This window comes from Culex pipiens, chromosome 3 (genome assembly GCF_016801865.2).
Source record: "Culex pipiens pallens isolate TS chromosome 3, TS_CPP_V2, whole genome shotgun sequence".
NCBI lineage: Eukaryota > Metazoa > Arthropoda > Insecta > Diptera > Culicidae > Culex > Culex pipiens.
In genome coordinates, this window is record NC_068939.1 from 69,268,134 (window position 1) to 69,280,347 (window position 12,214).

At 35.3% G+C, this 12,214-nt stretch overlaps 1 protein-coding gene across 3 annotated transcripts; it reads left to right on the top strand.

The window, feature by feature from the left end:
• The first annotated feature begins 638 nt into the window (after window positions 1-638).
• Window positions 639-10,476, top strand: LOC120414127 (uncharacterized). Of its 3 annotated transcripts, none has more exons than XM_039575157.2 (5): window positions 639-847; window positions 6,317-6,820; window positions 9,826-9,961; window positions 10,043-10,100; window positions 10,162-10,476. In XM_039575157.2, the coding sequence occupies exons 1-5, from the start codon at window positions 784-786 to the stop codon at window positions 10,315-10,317; spliced, it is 918 nt and encodes a 305-aa protein (XP_039431091.1). In that variant the 5' UTR covers window positions 639-783; the 3' UTR covers window positions 10,318-10,476. The 3 variants fall into 3 exon arrangements, with proteins under 3 accessions (XP_039431091.1, XP_039431090.1, XP_039431093.1); XM_039575156.2 differs by having other exon boundaries at window positions 644-847; window positions 6,317-6,832; XM_039575159.2 differs by having other exon boundaries at window positions 652-847; window positions 6,317-6,832; window positions 9,826-9,957.
• Window positions 10,477-12,214: the final 1,738 nt, after the last annotated feature.

The window sequence follows — 12,214 nt, forward strand, 5'->3', positions numbered from 1 at the left end:
CACGCTCATCCTGCATATTTTTTTCTGCAATGAAACTTTTCTGAGACATCCATTGTCAAGAGCAAATTGTTGTGAATGCAACTGTGAATGTTTTTAAACTTTCTACTGTAATGTTTGTGTAATAGTTTGGGCGAAGCTAAATGTTCAGAAGAAGTGTTCCCCTTTCACGTTAACGTTAATGTTTGAAACTATCAAAAGTCGTCAAAATTTCACCAGGTTGACTCACTTTCTCATCAATCGCTACGTTTCGCAGTATATTCAAACCTTACGCACGGAGGGCAGTGCAAACCACTGGAATAATCATGATTGATGAAACTTCATTCATACAAGCAACAATTAGTTAGGACAATTAGTTAGTGGATGTCTGCTCTGGGAAAGATAACCACTCCTCTAGTGTGCCACTATTTTGTCCACCCACATCAACCACGTGGTCCGGCAGCGGCGATCGTGTACAATGAATCCTGACCAGCAAGCTTTTCTCAATGAAAGCTCGTGGTGATTGACTTGTTCCTTTTTTGCTTGCTGTGGGAGGGAAATTTTCGCACTTGCGCACCAAAGGCGGCGAAATCCTTGCTGATTTCCCTATAAAACCAGGACCGTTACGTCTGTTTCGTTCTAGTCACGCCTGGCGATCAACAGGTGGCAACGTGCTCTACTAAAAGACAAGACTGTAGGAAAAACGTTTGAGGAAGTTTTATCAAGTTGTGAATACAAAGTGCAAGTCAGTGAAAAGATGTGCCAATATAATTGAAAAGTGAATTAGAAGAGTTTCATCAGACAAAAATGTATTGTTCAAAAATGGAGTTTAGAACGATTTGGATATTAGTGTTGTTGGTTTATACAAAAGGTGAGAAGAGATATGGTATGAAAAACCAGGCTTGGTTTGTTAAAATTTAACAATAACAATTTAATAATATGAGGACGTGCAACCGGAAATTAGACAGTGAATCTTAGTGCAATGATAATTTTCCTCTTTTCATAGTATTTTTATATGTCATGACTGGGTTTTAGTTTTCGTGTATTTAAAAAAAGTATAGGCAGCATTTTATTTATGGCAGTTTTTTTTTAAATATTGTAAAAAGACTATCAAATTTTCTTTTAACATATTATTTTTGTAAAATGGAAAACACACAAATATGTAGAAATCTTTTTTAAAAACAAATTGATTATTATTTTATTAGAATATACCTTTTTGCTGAAAATACCTAAACCATACCTAAAACATTGCCAAAAACACAAAATCGATCAGAAGATCCGTTTGCAAGTAAGTAACGTCACTGTCACTTTTTACACGGCGCTCATGCACACAATCAAAACAAACGTTTGACAGTGTGTGTGATTTTCGTGTACAAGGGGTGTCAAACTAAAAAGTGACCCCGTTTGTTTGACAACAGTTGTCAAGCCATCGTTTGAGTGTGCACTAGGGTGGTCCAAATCACTAGGCTAAATTCCAAATTTGAGCTTATTATGACCACGGGAACCACTCCCTCAAATCACTTGAAGTTTGTATGGGAAAAATCGTCAAAATGTATGCAGAAAAGCAACTGTTTCAGTTTTTTACCTGTGTTTACGCAATAATCGTCCAATCTTTATCTTTATCTATATTTTCAATGTTGGGCAGCTTTCACGAAGACAACATATTTTTAGGATTTTTTGCTGAAAAGTTATAAGCTTCCGAAAAGGACCGCTTTAGCGCGGCCAAAAGTTAACGCTGTAAAAAGATTGTTATAGAAAAATCGCAAATCTATGAGAAAAATTGCGATTGGCCAAAAAGATAATTCCGTATGATTATAGTCCATGAAATTACCTAACTTTTGATCTATAAGAGTATGAGTGTTGGAGGCTGTTGCAAAAAGATATTGAGGCTTTAAAAAATCAATTTTTAACAGTAATTTGTCAAAGCTATGAGAAAAAGTTTTTTTTTTGCTTTTTTGGACCTCAACCTTCAAAACCCTTTTTTATCCCACTTCCCTTTGTCGTAGACTCATATTTGGCATGAGTTCATCTTATGTATAGACAAACATACGCTGAAAGTTTCATCCAAATCGAGGCACCTCGATACGACCATCAGTGAAAAACTCGCTCTTAAGATATACCGACAATTTCTTAAATAAAAAACCGATATTTTTTATTTTAAAAATACCTAAAGAAAGCCCCCTTGATAAAAAATAGTCATTAAAAGCTGCTAAAATTTCCTACAATTTTCTTTTTTTACTTTGATGATCAGACATCTGGTTGTTGAGATACAGCATCTTAAAGTTTAAATTTCGTTAAAATGTCATTTAATTAGCCATACTGCAGTTTCAGATAAAATTTTAAAAAAAATTTAAGTGCTTCGATTTGATTCAAAATTGAAGTGGAAGTTCCTTTGCCGAAATAATTAGACCCGGTAATATCTTGGAATCCTGTAAAAGAATCTCGCCCATTTTTCAATATGTTATGTAAATCCCAATGAATCCCTAAAAAATGTTTTCAGATATAGGCTATGTGGTCCAGACACCATAAAACGGTATTTTCATATGACTTTTTCAACTGTTAGGCTAGATTTTTAAATTCCAAACTAGAGGTGGGCAAAAAAAGAGCGAACCGCTCAAAGAGTTCACTGAAAAGAGCGAACGAACCGTGGCTCACAAAAAAAGAACCGCGGTTCTTTTTTAAACTCCGCTCTTTTGAATTAAATGTTTCAATATGGCATGATTTTTGTTATAAATATATTTAATTGAATTTCCTAAAATTGCAGTATTAAATTTGTTTTTGAGAATTGAAAATGCAATTTCAAAAATTGCAATGCTTATAAAAATTAATCCCAAAAGTTAACGATTTTCTAAACCAAATGAAATAAACTTTTCAGTGTGCAACTGATTGTTCATTAAAGTAAAAAACTTTCAAATTTTAATGAAAATAGAAGCCTTATCCACTGAAAACAATTAAAAAGCATATTGGGAACGATCAAAAATATTTTGATTTTTGGTGGAATTCCGTTGTACAGTACCTATTGCAAAAGTTTTTTTTTCGGTTTAAAAAAAGTTCATCAATACTTCAATATTTTAAAAACTGATGATTGCAAAACAACTGGGGATGTGTAAAATGCATTTTTAAACTCTTTTTTCATTAAAATGTCTTACTTTTATTTTTTGTGACTTTGGCCAGAGTTGAGGGACATAAACTTCAAAAAATATTTGGTATGGCCAAATTTATAAAAGTCCAATATGAAATAACTTATAAAATCACACGATTCTTGAAAAACCCTTATTCATTCAAATTTTGAAAAAAGAGCGAAAGAGCCGTTCAAAAGAGCGGTTCTTTTTAAAGAGCGAACGAAAATGAGTGGCTCTTAAAAAAGAGCGGTTTTGCCCACCTCTATTCCAAACTATATTTTCTAGAAAGTGAAACTTATCATCTTTCATTTGCGCCCAAGACAGCTAAAATCAGTTAAAATTGCAAGGAGTTATGAGTTTTTGAAAAAGTGCTTTTTATGAAAATCGACAAAAATGGTTATTTTTGGTAGGTCATCCTAATTACCAAACAAAAAAGGACCGGGTCAAATTATTCCAGCCTAGGAACCTGGGTGCTGAATAGTGGTTCGCAAAACGGCCGAAATTTTGAACTGTCAAAGTGGAACCAATTTACTGTTCGCCAAAAGTAGAGAGTATTGTGATCGATCATTAAAAATTGTATAGGTATTTTTTTTTTGCAAGAATGAAAAATGTGTGGCTTTTGAGGACCTGGGGTTGAAGTCAATAAACTTTAAGAAAGTTGAAGGCGAGATCGTATTTTTTTATAATTATGAATAGAAGTTGTTTATGGAGTCGATGCGGTTGTATCCATCCAGAAGCTGTCTTTATTCTTTGATTCCGTTTGAAAACCTGGTTTAGTGAAAATCCTTTCTGTTTGTTGGATCAGCTTCGCTAGAATTAGCGATGTTTTTTCGCTGGATCAGGAAGAGCTGCAGGATTCCAAAATCAGCCAGGGAATTTATCTGCTACATCGCAGAATTACACAGTTTAAATAACAAGTTACCGTACCCAATAAAACAACAAATTAAAAAATTACAAATTTAAACATAATTTTTTGTAATATTCAAATATTTGGCGAAATTCCAGAGAATTATCTTTTTGATTTGGATGCATAAAAATTAGACATTTTTACATAAAACATGTTTTTACGTTTAAAAAGTGTAAAATTTTGCTTAATTAAAAAGGCTGCTAAAAAAAATGTTACCGTTAGAAAGGCTTGGGAGTTTGGGAGTAATATGGACAATGGGGGCAATTTGGACACCCCTGTATAATCATATTTTCTTCGAATATAAGGCAAGTTAAAAATTTATATTTGAGGGGGTTGCTTGGACAATGTGTGAGATAGGGGAAATAAACCATTTCCAATCAAACACCTGTCTTCGTCATATGGAGAGTTTGATGCTAGATTAAAGCTCCAAAAATACTATTTAGGCTATAAACTTACCAGCAACAGCACCGCCTCGAGTAAGCACGCAAATGTATGCTACTTACTGGCCAAAAAGATCAAATTTAATGTACTTTTGATCATAATTTCTATTTTGCGATATCATTTCTCGTCATTTTTCTGGCACACACAGTGACACACGCGAAAAACCCTCAAACGGTTAATAAATATCGCCAAAATCAACTTTTCACTTTCGCTTACTTTTCACGGCGCTTTCAATACAAAACTGCCCCCAGCTTTCGGCAACATGTTCTTTTGCATATTAGTTAGTCACTCACTTGAAAAATAATCCCGAAACATGTAAATAATTAGCAAGCGCCATCAAAAAAACAAACGCGTAAAGTATTTTGACGTTTGACTTTTGACTACCCATTCTAATCGAAGGCTGAAGAAAACCGAGCGAGAAGCGAAGGCAAATAAAGAACAAAGGGTGGCCACCAACACCACCAGTAGCGCCTGTTGGAGTGAGCCAGTGATGCCAGGAAATTTTCTCTATAAATGCCACATTTCGTGAGTGTTCGCTTAAAATTTCATCAATTTTGGCAGCACTAAGCAGACCCAAAAGAGCGCTTGAAGAAAAAAGAACTAAGCTAAAAATAGAAAAAATGGGCGTGACCGAGTGTATCTCGTCTGATTAGAATACATTTTGGAAATATTTTATTCAAATGCTTGTTAAAGGAATAGAATATTTTTTAGGAAAAGTGAAAATAAACAGAAATGTTCACAAAAAATTGCTCTACTCGTTGGTGTACTTGGTTTTAGTAAATTTCAAGGAAACCTCCAGATTATCCAGCATCATTCAAACACGACCGCTTGTTAGGCTTAAAATGGGTATATTTCCCCTATGTACGTATAAATATTTTATATTTTTACCATTCCATCAGGCAAAAAAAGTAACTTTCATGATTGGTTGAGTTTTTAAAGGGATTTAGATAAATTTAGATGGATTTAAAATGTCAAAACACTCAAAAGGGATTGAGAGCACACCTCTATTTTTAAAAATGTAGATAAATTTATTCCAATATTCGAATGGATGGAAATCTGATTATTGCATATTTTGCGTTCAACTAGACTCTGATGTTTTTTAATGTTTTAAAATAATTTCTATGAAATTTCTAATGCTATTTCAATTAATTGTAATGCTGGCTTATAATCATATTTAAATTTGAAGGACTACGGAATGTCAAATTAAAAAAGTGATCGTTTCAGGTTAATTAGTTCATTACAGAGATTGGTTTAAATAAATCTAAACGATATCTTAATCACTAAATACTACACTTCTAATCCTGAATCAATGTTTTAATCATTTCAGAATGAATGAATGATTGAATTATTTATACTACATTTACACTTTTTGTTATTTTCCTGTTGAATTATAATTCTATCACAAAATCATTCTTTATTGTGGAAATATTGTGAGCAAAAACAAAACGCTATCAATATATAAAGCAATTACAAAACCAGGTTGAATGATAAAAAACATGCTCAAAAATCAAATGTTAAACTCATTCTTCTCCACAAAAGGTGTCCATATTACCCCATAGGGTTGTCTTTATTACCCTCACCAAAAATGTGGGGATAATTTGGACACCTTTTAAGTTTTAACAATAAAAATGAGTTTTTTTTTTATCAAAATTTATCGATATCGAATATGATCTCTAACATCCTCTGAAACCATCCACATTCCTTTAAAATATCTATACAACCCGTGGCAGAGCAATTTTCTTAGGGTGTCCAAATTACCCCACACTCCCGTAATGTTGCGTTTTTTGGTTCCAAATTGTTCAAATGCATTTTCTTATTAAATAACGAGGATTAAATAATAACCAATATTTGCCTACCGGTTGATTTCCAGTTTCAGGAGGCGAGTTCTACGATCCGACAAATGGCAGCAATCTCGGAGGCGCTGGAAGTGTCCAAGGTTCGCTACACAGTTTGCCGGAACCGGAAGGCAGTGGCGAAGGGGCTCCCGTAGACACAATCGTCCCGCCAAAAGGTTTCGTCCGACCGGAAATAAACTTTATCGCAAAGTTACGCCAACGACAACGGCAGAGGGCCCTCGTTCCGGCGGTCGCAATCACCGTTGGCCAACATCAACCGGTTGAAGCCGTCGATCCGGATTCGGACTATCCGGACGTGGATTTGGCCACGCTCGGTGAGGACCTGGCAATGGTTGTGCGGTTTTTGGACCAACACTGGGTGGAGCTTTTCGGTGGGGGTGGAGGAGAAAAGACTGATGATCAACCCCAACAGATGCAGCCCGGTCAGAAAAGGGCCGCGGCACTGAGGACGAGCATGTCCCGACGGTCCAACTCGTTCAACATGCCCAAGGAACGCTTCTCGCCGTCCATCAGTGTTGGTGAGTTTTACGGTACGATCCCGAGAGAAGCCCCCCAATTTATTAACTTTTGGCATGCTGCAACTCGAATTGTGCTGAATGCTAGTTTTTTAGTGTTTCTTTTGATTTGTGTTTTTTTTTACAGCAAGTTGCATGAAATAGAGTTTTGCACAAATTTAAGTTAAAACAAATAAACACTTTTTGTGTTTTTTTTAATTCAACTTTTTTTAAATTGCCTGTCAACTCACATGATCATAAACAAGAAAATCATTCAAAGCTGACATTTTAGTTTTTATTGACAAAACAAGAATTTATGACCATCAACCATTTGAATTTTCCACAAAGTACCACAAGAGACGTGCGTTACTATTCATTCAACCCCTGATAATCATTGCTCTGAATGGCTCTCCTCGCCTTATGAAGTCATATTTCAGTTTAGCCCGACACGATGCCAATAGTTTGATTGATTGATTGTAAGAAATTTCAATTTCACCCATTCACATACACCGCATGACTAATTGATGGGGCTCTTGGGTGGTTTTACATCCTTTTCTAACACCTCCACACACAATTGTATCTCCTTTGCTGCAGAAAGTGATAAATTTATCATCATTAGAGACGGTTATGCGAGTTGAGTGATGTTGCACACGTGGTTTTCAGCACGCGGATTTTCCCCTGTGCTTGCGGCATTAGATTGCAGCAGGCCTGGTGTGTGGCACAATGTGAACAACTCATGCAAGCTGTGTGCACAGCTAATCAATTTACATGGCAAACGTTGATCTAATTTTTTAATCATCGCGCGCGACACATGACGTATGATTCCGCTGGATGCTACGCGAAATGCCACCTGCGGCTTTCAAGGTGTGGACATTTTAAAGCAAGGAAGTCTTAAACAATGTGGGAAACATGTTTTAAAAAAAATCGCAAGGGTGACAAGTAAATTATGACTCTTTTGGGAATCCCAGGTGACACTTTTTTTCGAGTTCTTCGGCAACATTCAACACGGGTGATTCTGACAAATTATTAGCAATGATATTTGAATGAAAACAAAGTCACCTTCTGGCAAAATCCTGTAGTAGGACCATCTACAAACCACGTGGACACGGATATATGGATATATGAAAAAGACAAAAGTGTTCAATTTCGAACGCCTCGACCGAAATTTTGTAGCATTATAACCGCAGAAGCTAACCTGAAATTTTGAGCGCATTTTGTTAATGTTTAGTTGTTCCACTCTTAATCTGAAGTTATAAAGAAATTTCAATAAATTAAATTTATTTATTTTCAACTTTTTAACTCTTCTTCGAGAAAGTTTTCCTATGCCGTATGATTTTTTTCAGAATAGAGGTTTCTTATAGGTTTTGATCCGGGGAACAACTTTGTAGAACATTGCAAAGCGCTAGGAATTAATCCCGGAAAGATACAGACAAATTTTTAGAGAACGTTGAATTTTGTTTCCGTACTCCAAAAAATATCCTGTATCTTTTCGGGATCAATTCCTAGCGCTTTGCGATGTTCTACAAAGTTGTTCCCCGGATAAAAACCTATAAGAAACCTGAGAATAGGAAAATTTGATTGGGTTTTGGTTTTGGACAATCGCTATGATTTTTTTGCAATTATTCCATCCTTGCACATAAGCTAAGAACAAATATCTAATATTTATTTTTTACTTCATGAGCTTAAAAAATAACAAAAACAAGAACTTATTTTTGAATGGTTCGACATTATTTTTTTTTGCAGGCCGATAAATTGTTCTGTTTTCGGCACAATTCTGCAGAAGTTTGCCAGATTGTGTGGCCTTCTTGACATTTTTTTTTTGTTTCACAACCCATTTCTTGGAAATACATAAGAATATTATATATTGAACCTCAGTTGATATTTAATTTTTCGGTATTGAGCATCAAAAAAGTTATCAGAAATATCAGATATCTGGCATGAATTTAATGATTGAAGAACTCCATCCCAAAACAGGATTTTTTTGATACTTTTTTCTTGGCCATTCAAAATTTCTGTGAAAATAGAGCTTTTTCTAAAAAACGATTTCAGTAAATGTATTTTTAAGAAGAGTTGCTCCATTCTGCATTTATCGTGAACGATTCTTTCATTGTATTTTTCCGTAACGCCCGTTTCCTACAAGTTTTTCTATGACCATTTTTTGGTACGATGCAACGATACAGTGATATTAAAATTACGAAATGCAAAAATATTTAAATCACTTACGCCCTTCACAAATATCATTATCGAGTGAAACTGGCTCCTTATACACAAAAATGGCTAACATAAGTATTGTGTATTGTGTTTACAAATTTTCATTAAAATTGGAGAGGATCGAGAAAAAAGTACCTAAAAATTACTGTTTTGGGCTGGAATTGCTCATACATGCTTGTTTTAATCACTCTTACTTATCTATTTTTGTAGAAAAAAACTGCTCGAATGAAGCGCTCCATTAAAAAATAGCTTTTCTAATCAATTAAAATCATTTTTACCAAATTCTTCAAGAAATCCAAAAATAATGTGAGTTTGTGTGGTAATATTTTTAATGATTTCATCAAAGTAATTTTTTCTCTATTATCTCATATCGTATTGAGATGTTTTTGTGATATCTTTGCAAATCATGTTTAGTTATTTAAAAAAAAAATTAGGATTTTTATATAACAACAAAAAGTTTCATTTTATTTGAAGATGTTTTCAAGATATCAAGGGGTTTAAATTATAAAATTTTAAAATAAAACTCAGATTAACAAAAGTGATAGTAAATTAGGAGCCATTTAATGGTTGAACTTGGTTTTTATGTCGAATACCTTACACAATTTCCAATACAATATTTTTTCTGATTTTATTTAACCATTCGGAAATGTAGTTTTTCAATACACATGAACACATTTTTATAATACTTAAAAAAATTTGCAATCATTAGTTTCCTGAACATATTGTTTAATTCATCATGTTCTTTAAAAGCATGCAATGCCTGTGCTCGTGCACTAGTGACCTTTTTCACATTTCACAAGCATTCCTTCATTCCACAGGAGCCCTCACCAACCTGGGAGACTTTTTCCAAAACCTAAAGCACAACCTGGAAACGCTGGAAACGAGGGATCTCTCGAACGAGCAGGTCAAACTGCTCGAGGGTCAAAACATGATCACGAACCTTCGGAAAGGTAGGTAAAATCGCTTCCAAACTTGATGGTTTGTGGTCTGAGCTTTGGCCAACTAATTTTGCGTCTCTTTTTGTTTCGCTTTTAGAATTCATCGACGACTATCCCAAACCTGCCGGAAGTGCGGCATTCCTACACGCTATTCGGTAAATTTTCTAGAATAAATTCACTTTATTTTCTATTTGACAATTCTTTTCAATTTTTTAGGAACTATCGCCCTTCGAGCCGAATACGAGCGCTGGTGTCGTCCGTTCCGGATTTGTACCGAGGGACCAACTTCCACGATCCGGTGTACAAACATGTGGGACTAGGAAAGTAAGCTTCCCGATGGTGTACCGACCGCATCCTCTGCTCTCGTGCTAATCACGCGTTGTGAAACTCAAAACAGCAACTTTTTCAATTACTAGTTTTTAAACACACATTATTTTAAAGTTGAGTTTATTGCTTGGAATGGCCCCACAAGCAAACACACAGAAGTGATCAACAGTTTGTAAAGTGCATTCAGAAATGTTACAGGAAAAACATAAGGGTTTGTGAATGAATCGTCAAACAAAACCCCACCCCCATTCAAGAACAGTGCTGATAATGAAACAAAATCAAACAACAAATGGTTCGTGGAATAAAAACTGATGCAATTGTAAAAAAATATCATACATGTCACTAGAGTTTAATCAACGTCTTTATGCTTTTGATGTGTGGAATAAATTAAACATTTACTCTCACACCGTGGATTTTTTTGAATGATGCATAAATGCACCCAGTAATTGATGACAAAGGCTTCTCTTCTGTAATTTTCGATATAAACGGATGATTACTTTTTGAGCATTTCCCTCCGAATTCCAGAAATGGGTTTAACTTGTTTTTTTTATTTGGCTCAAACTGTATTGGGCCGCAGCAGGCTTGGACAAATGGTTAAGCTGTCCGCTTAGTAAGCGGAAGATCATGGGTTCGATTCTCATCTGCTTCAACCTTCCATCGGATGGGGAAGTAAAACGTCGGTCCCGGCCTTGGATGTTTTTAGGCCGTTAAGTCATTCCAAGCGAAGGAGTCGTCTCCATGCTAAAAGTACAAACAACATACCAAATCAAGCCTGCTCCACTGGAATCGCTGGCGGCGGTTGGACTCGCAATCCAAAGGTCGTCAGTTCGAACCCTGGAGCGGAAGGTTCCTTGTAGTAGAAATAGGTTTGGGCGTTCTCCCCATTCAAGCCTTTGGACTTCTAGGTTCAAGCAGAAATTTGCAATAGAGACCACAAATGATCTGGGAGTCGTTATAGTGGATGGTTTGTTTTTTTTTATATTGCTTCACCTATACAAGTCGCCATATAATTTTGGCAGCTGTCCATACGAAAATGGTACGTAAGTATTCGAAAATCTGTAACTTTTAAAATTTTCTGTTCAATTCAGTGTCTTCGGCAAAGTTGTAGACAGAGTCTCTACCCGAAACTTCAAACACGAGCAAAAGCAGCGAAACGAAGATTGGCAATGTCGTTTTGGAATTTTGACAGGCTGGAACCCATTATCGGTTTCCCGCACGGGTTATGGGCTATCTACAATCACTTAGCTTAGAAAATTGTACTTAGCTTAGGAATTTGAATCAATGTAAATGAATCTGATCTTCTACAATAGAAAAATAATAAAATCAGAAACTTGACAACAACTTGACAGTCCAGCAAATTTTCTAAGTTGGTTGCAGATGACGGCCGTAAGTTACGTACTTACCTTAAGTAACTTATCAATTTTACTTAACTTAGATGTTCTAAGCTAAGTGGTTGTAGATAGCTCATAACCCACTGGCTTTGTACACACTTTGTCAGGGCACTTGTAAGAAAGGTGAAAACACGCCCGAAGGATAATGTGGAAAATTTTGCACATGGCTTAAGTTGGCATTTATGTTGCAATCTTCATTTGATACTAAAGATAAACTTAAGCTACGTTGATTTGATGTATAATCTTGTTCAGAACCGCGATAAAAGCAGTTGAAATTGAAAATTTGAATATTTTTTTCGGTTTTAAAATTTTACAAAAAAATTGTCAATTTTGTTAAAGTAAACATTAGTATACAGTCATACCTCATATTCGGAACAGTTTACAGATCGGCCAATGTTCAAAAGCAGTAGTAAATTGATAATTGGACATAATGATTCGCTTTTACCTTCATTTGAATGCTTTTCTTGCGATCTTTCGAATGCTGTGAATACAGTAATGCATTCTGCTAAAACGCTCAACCAAACCACAATTTCGAATGCTGTATCGAACAA

Bases quoted from the DNA above. Each gene is read 5' to 3' on its own strand.
- LOC120414127 (XM_039575156.2), top strand. From the start codon at position 784: ATGTATTGTTCAAAAATGGAGTTTAGAACGATTTGGATATTAGTGTTG. The intron at 848-6,316 runs GTGAGAAGAGAT...GTTGATTTCCAG, and splicing joins GTTGTTGGTTTATACAAAAG to TTTCAGGAGGCGAGTTCTAC. The intron at 9,962-10,042 runs GTAAAATCGCTT...TTTCGCTTTTAG, and splicing joins ACGAACCTTCGGAAAGGTAG to AATTCATCGACGACTATCCC.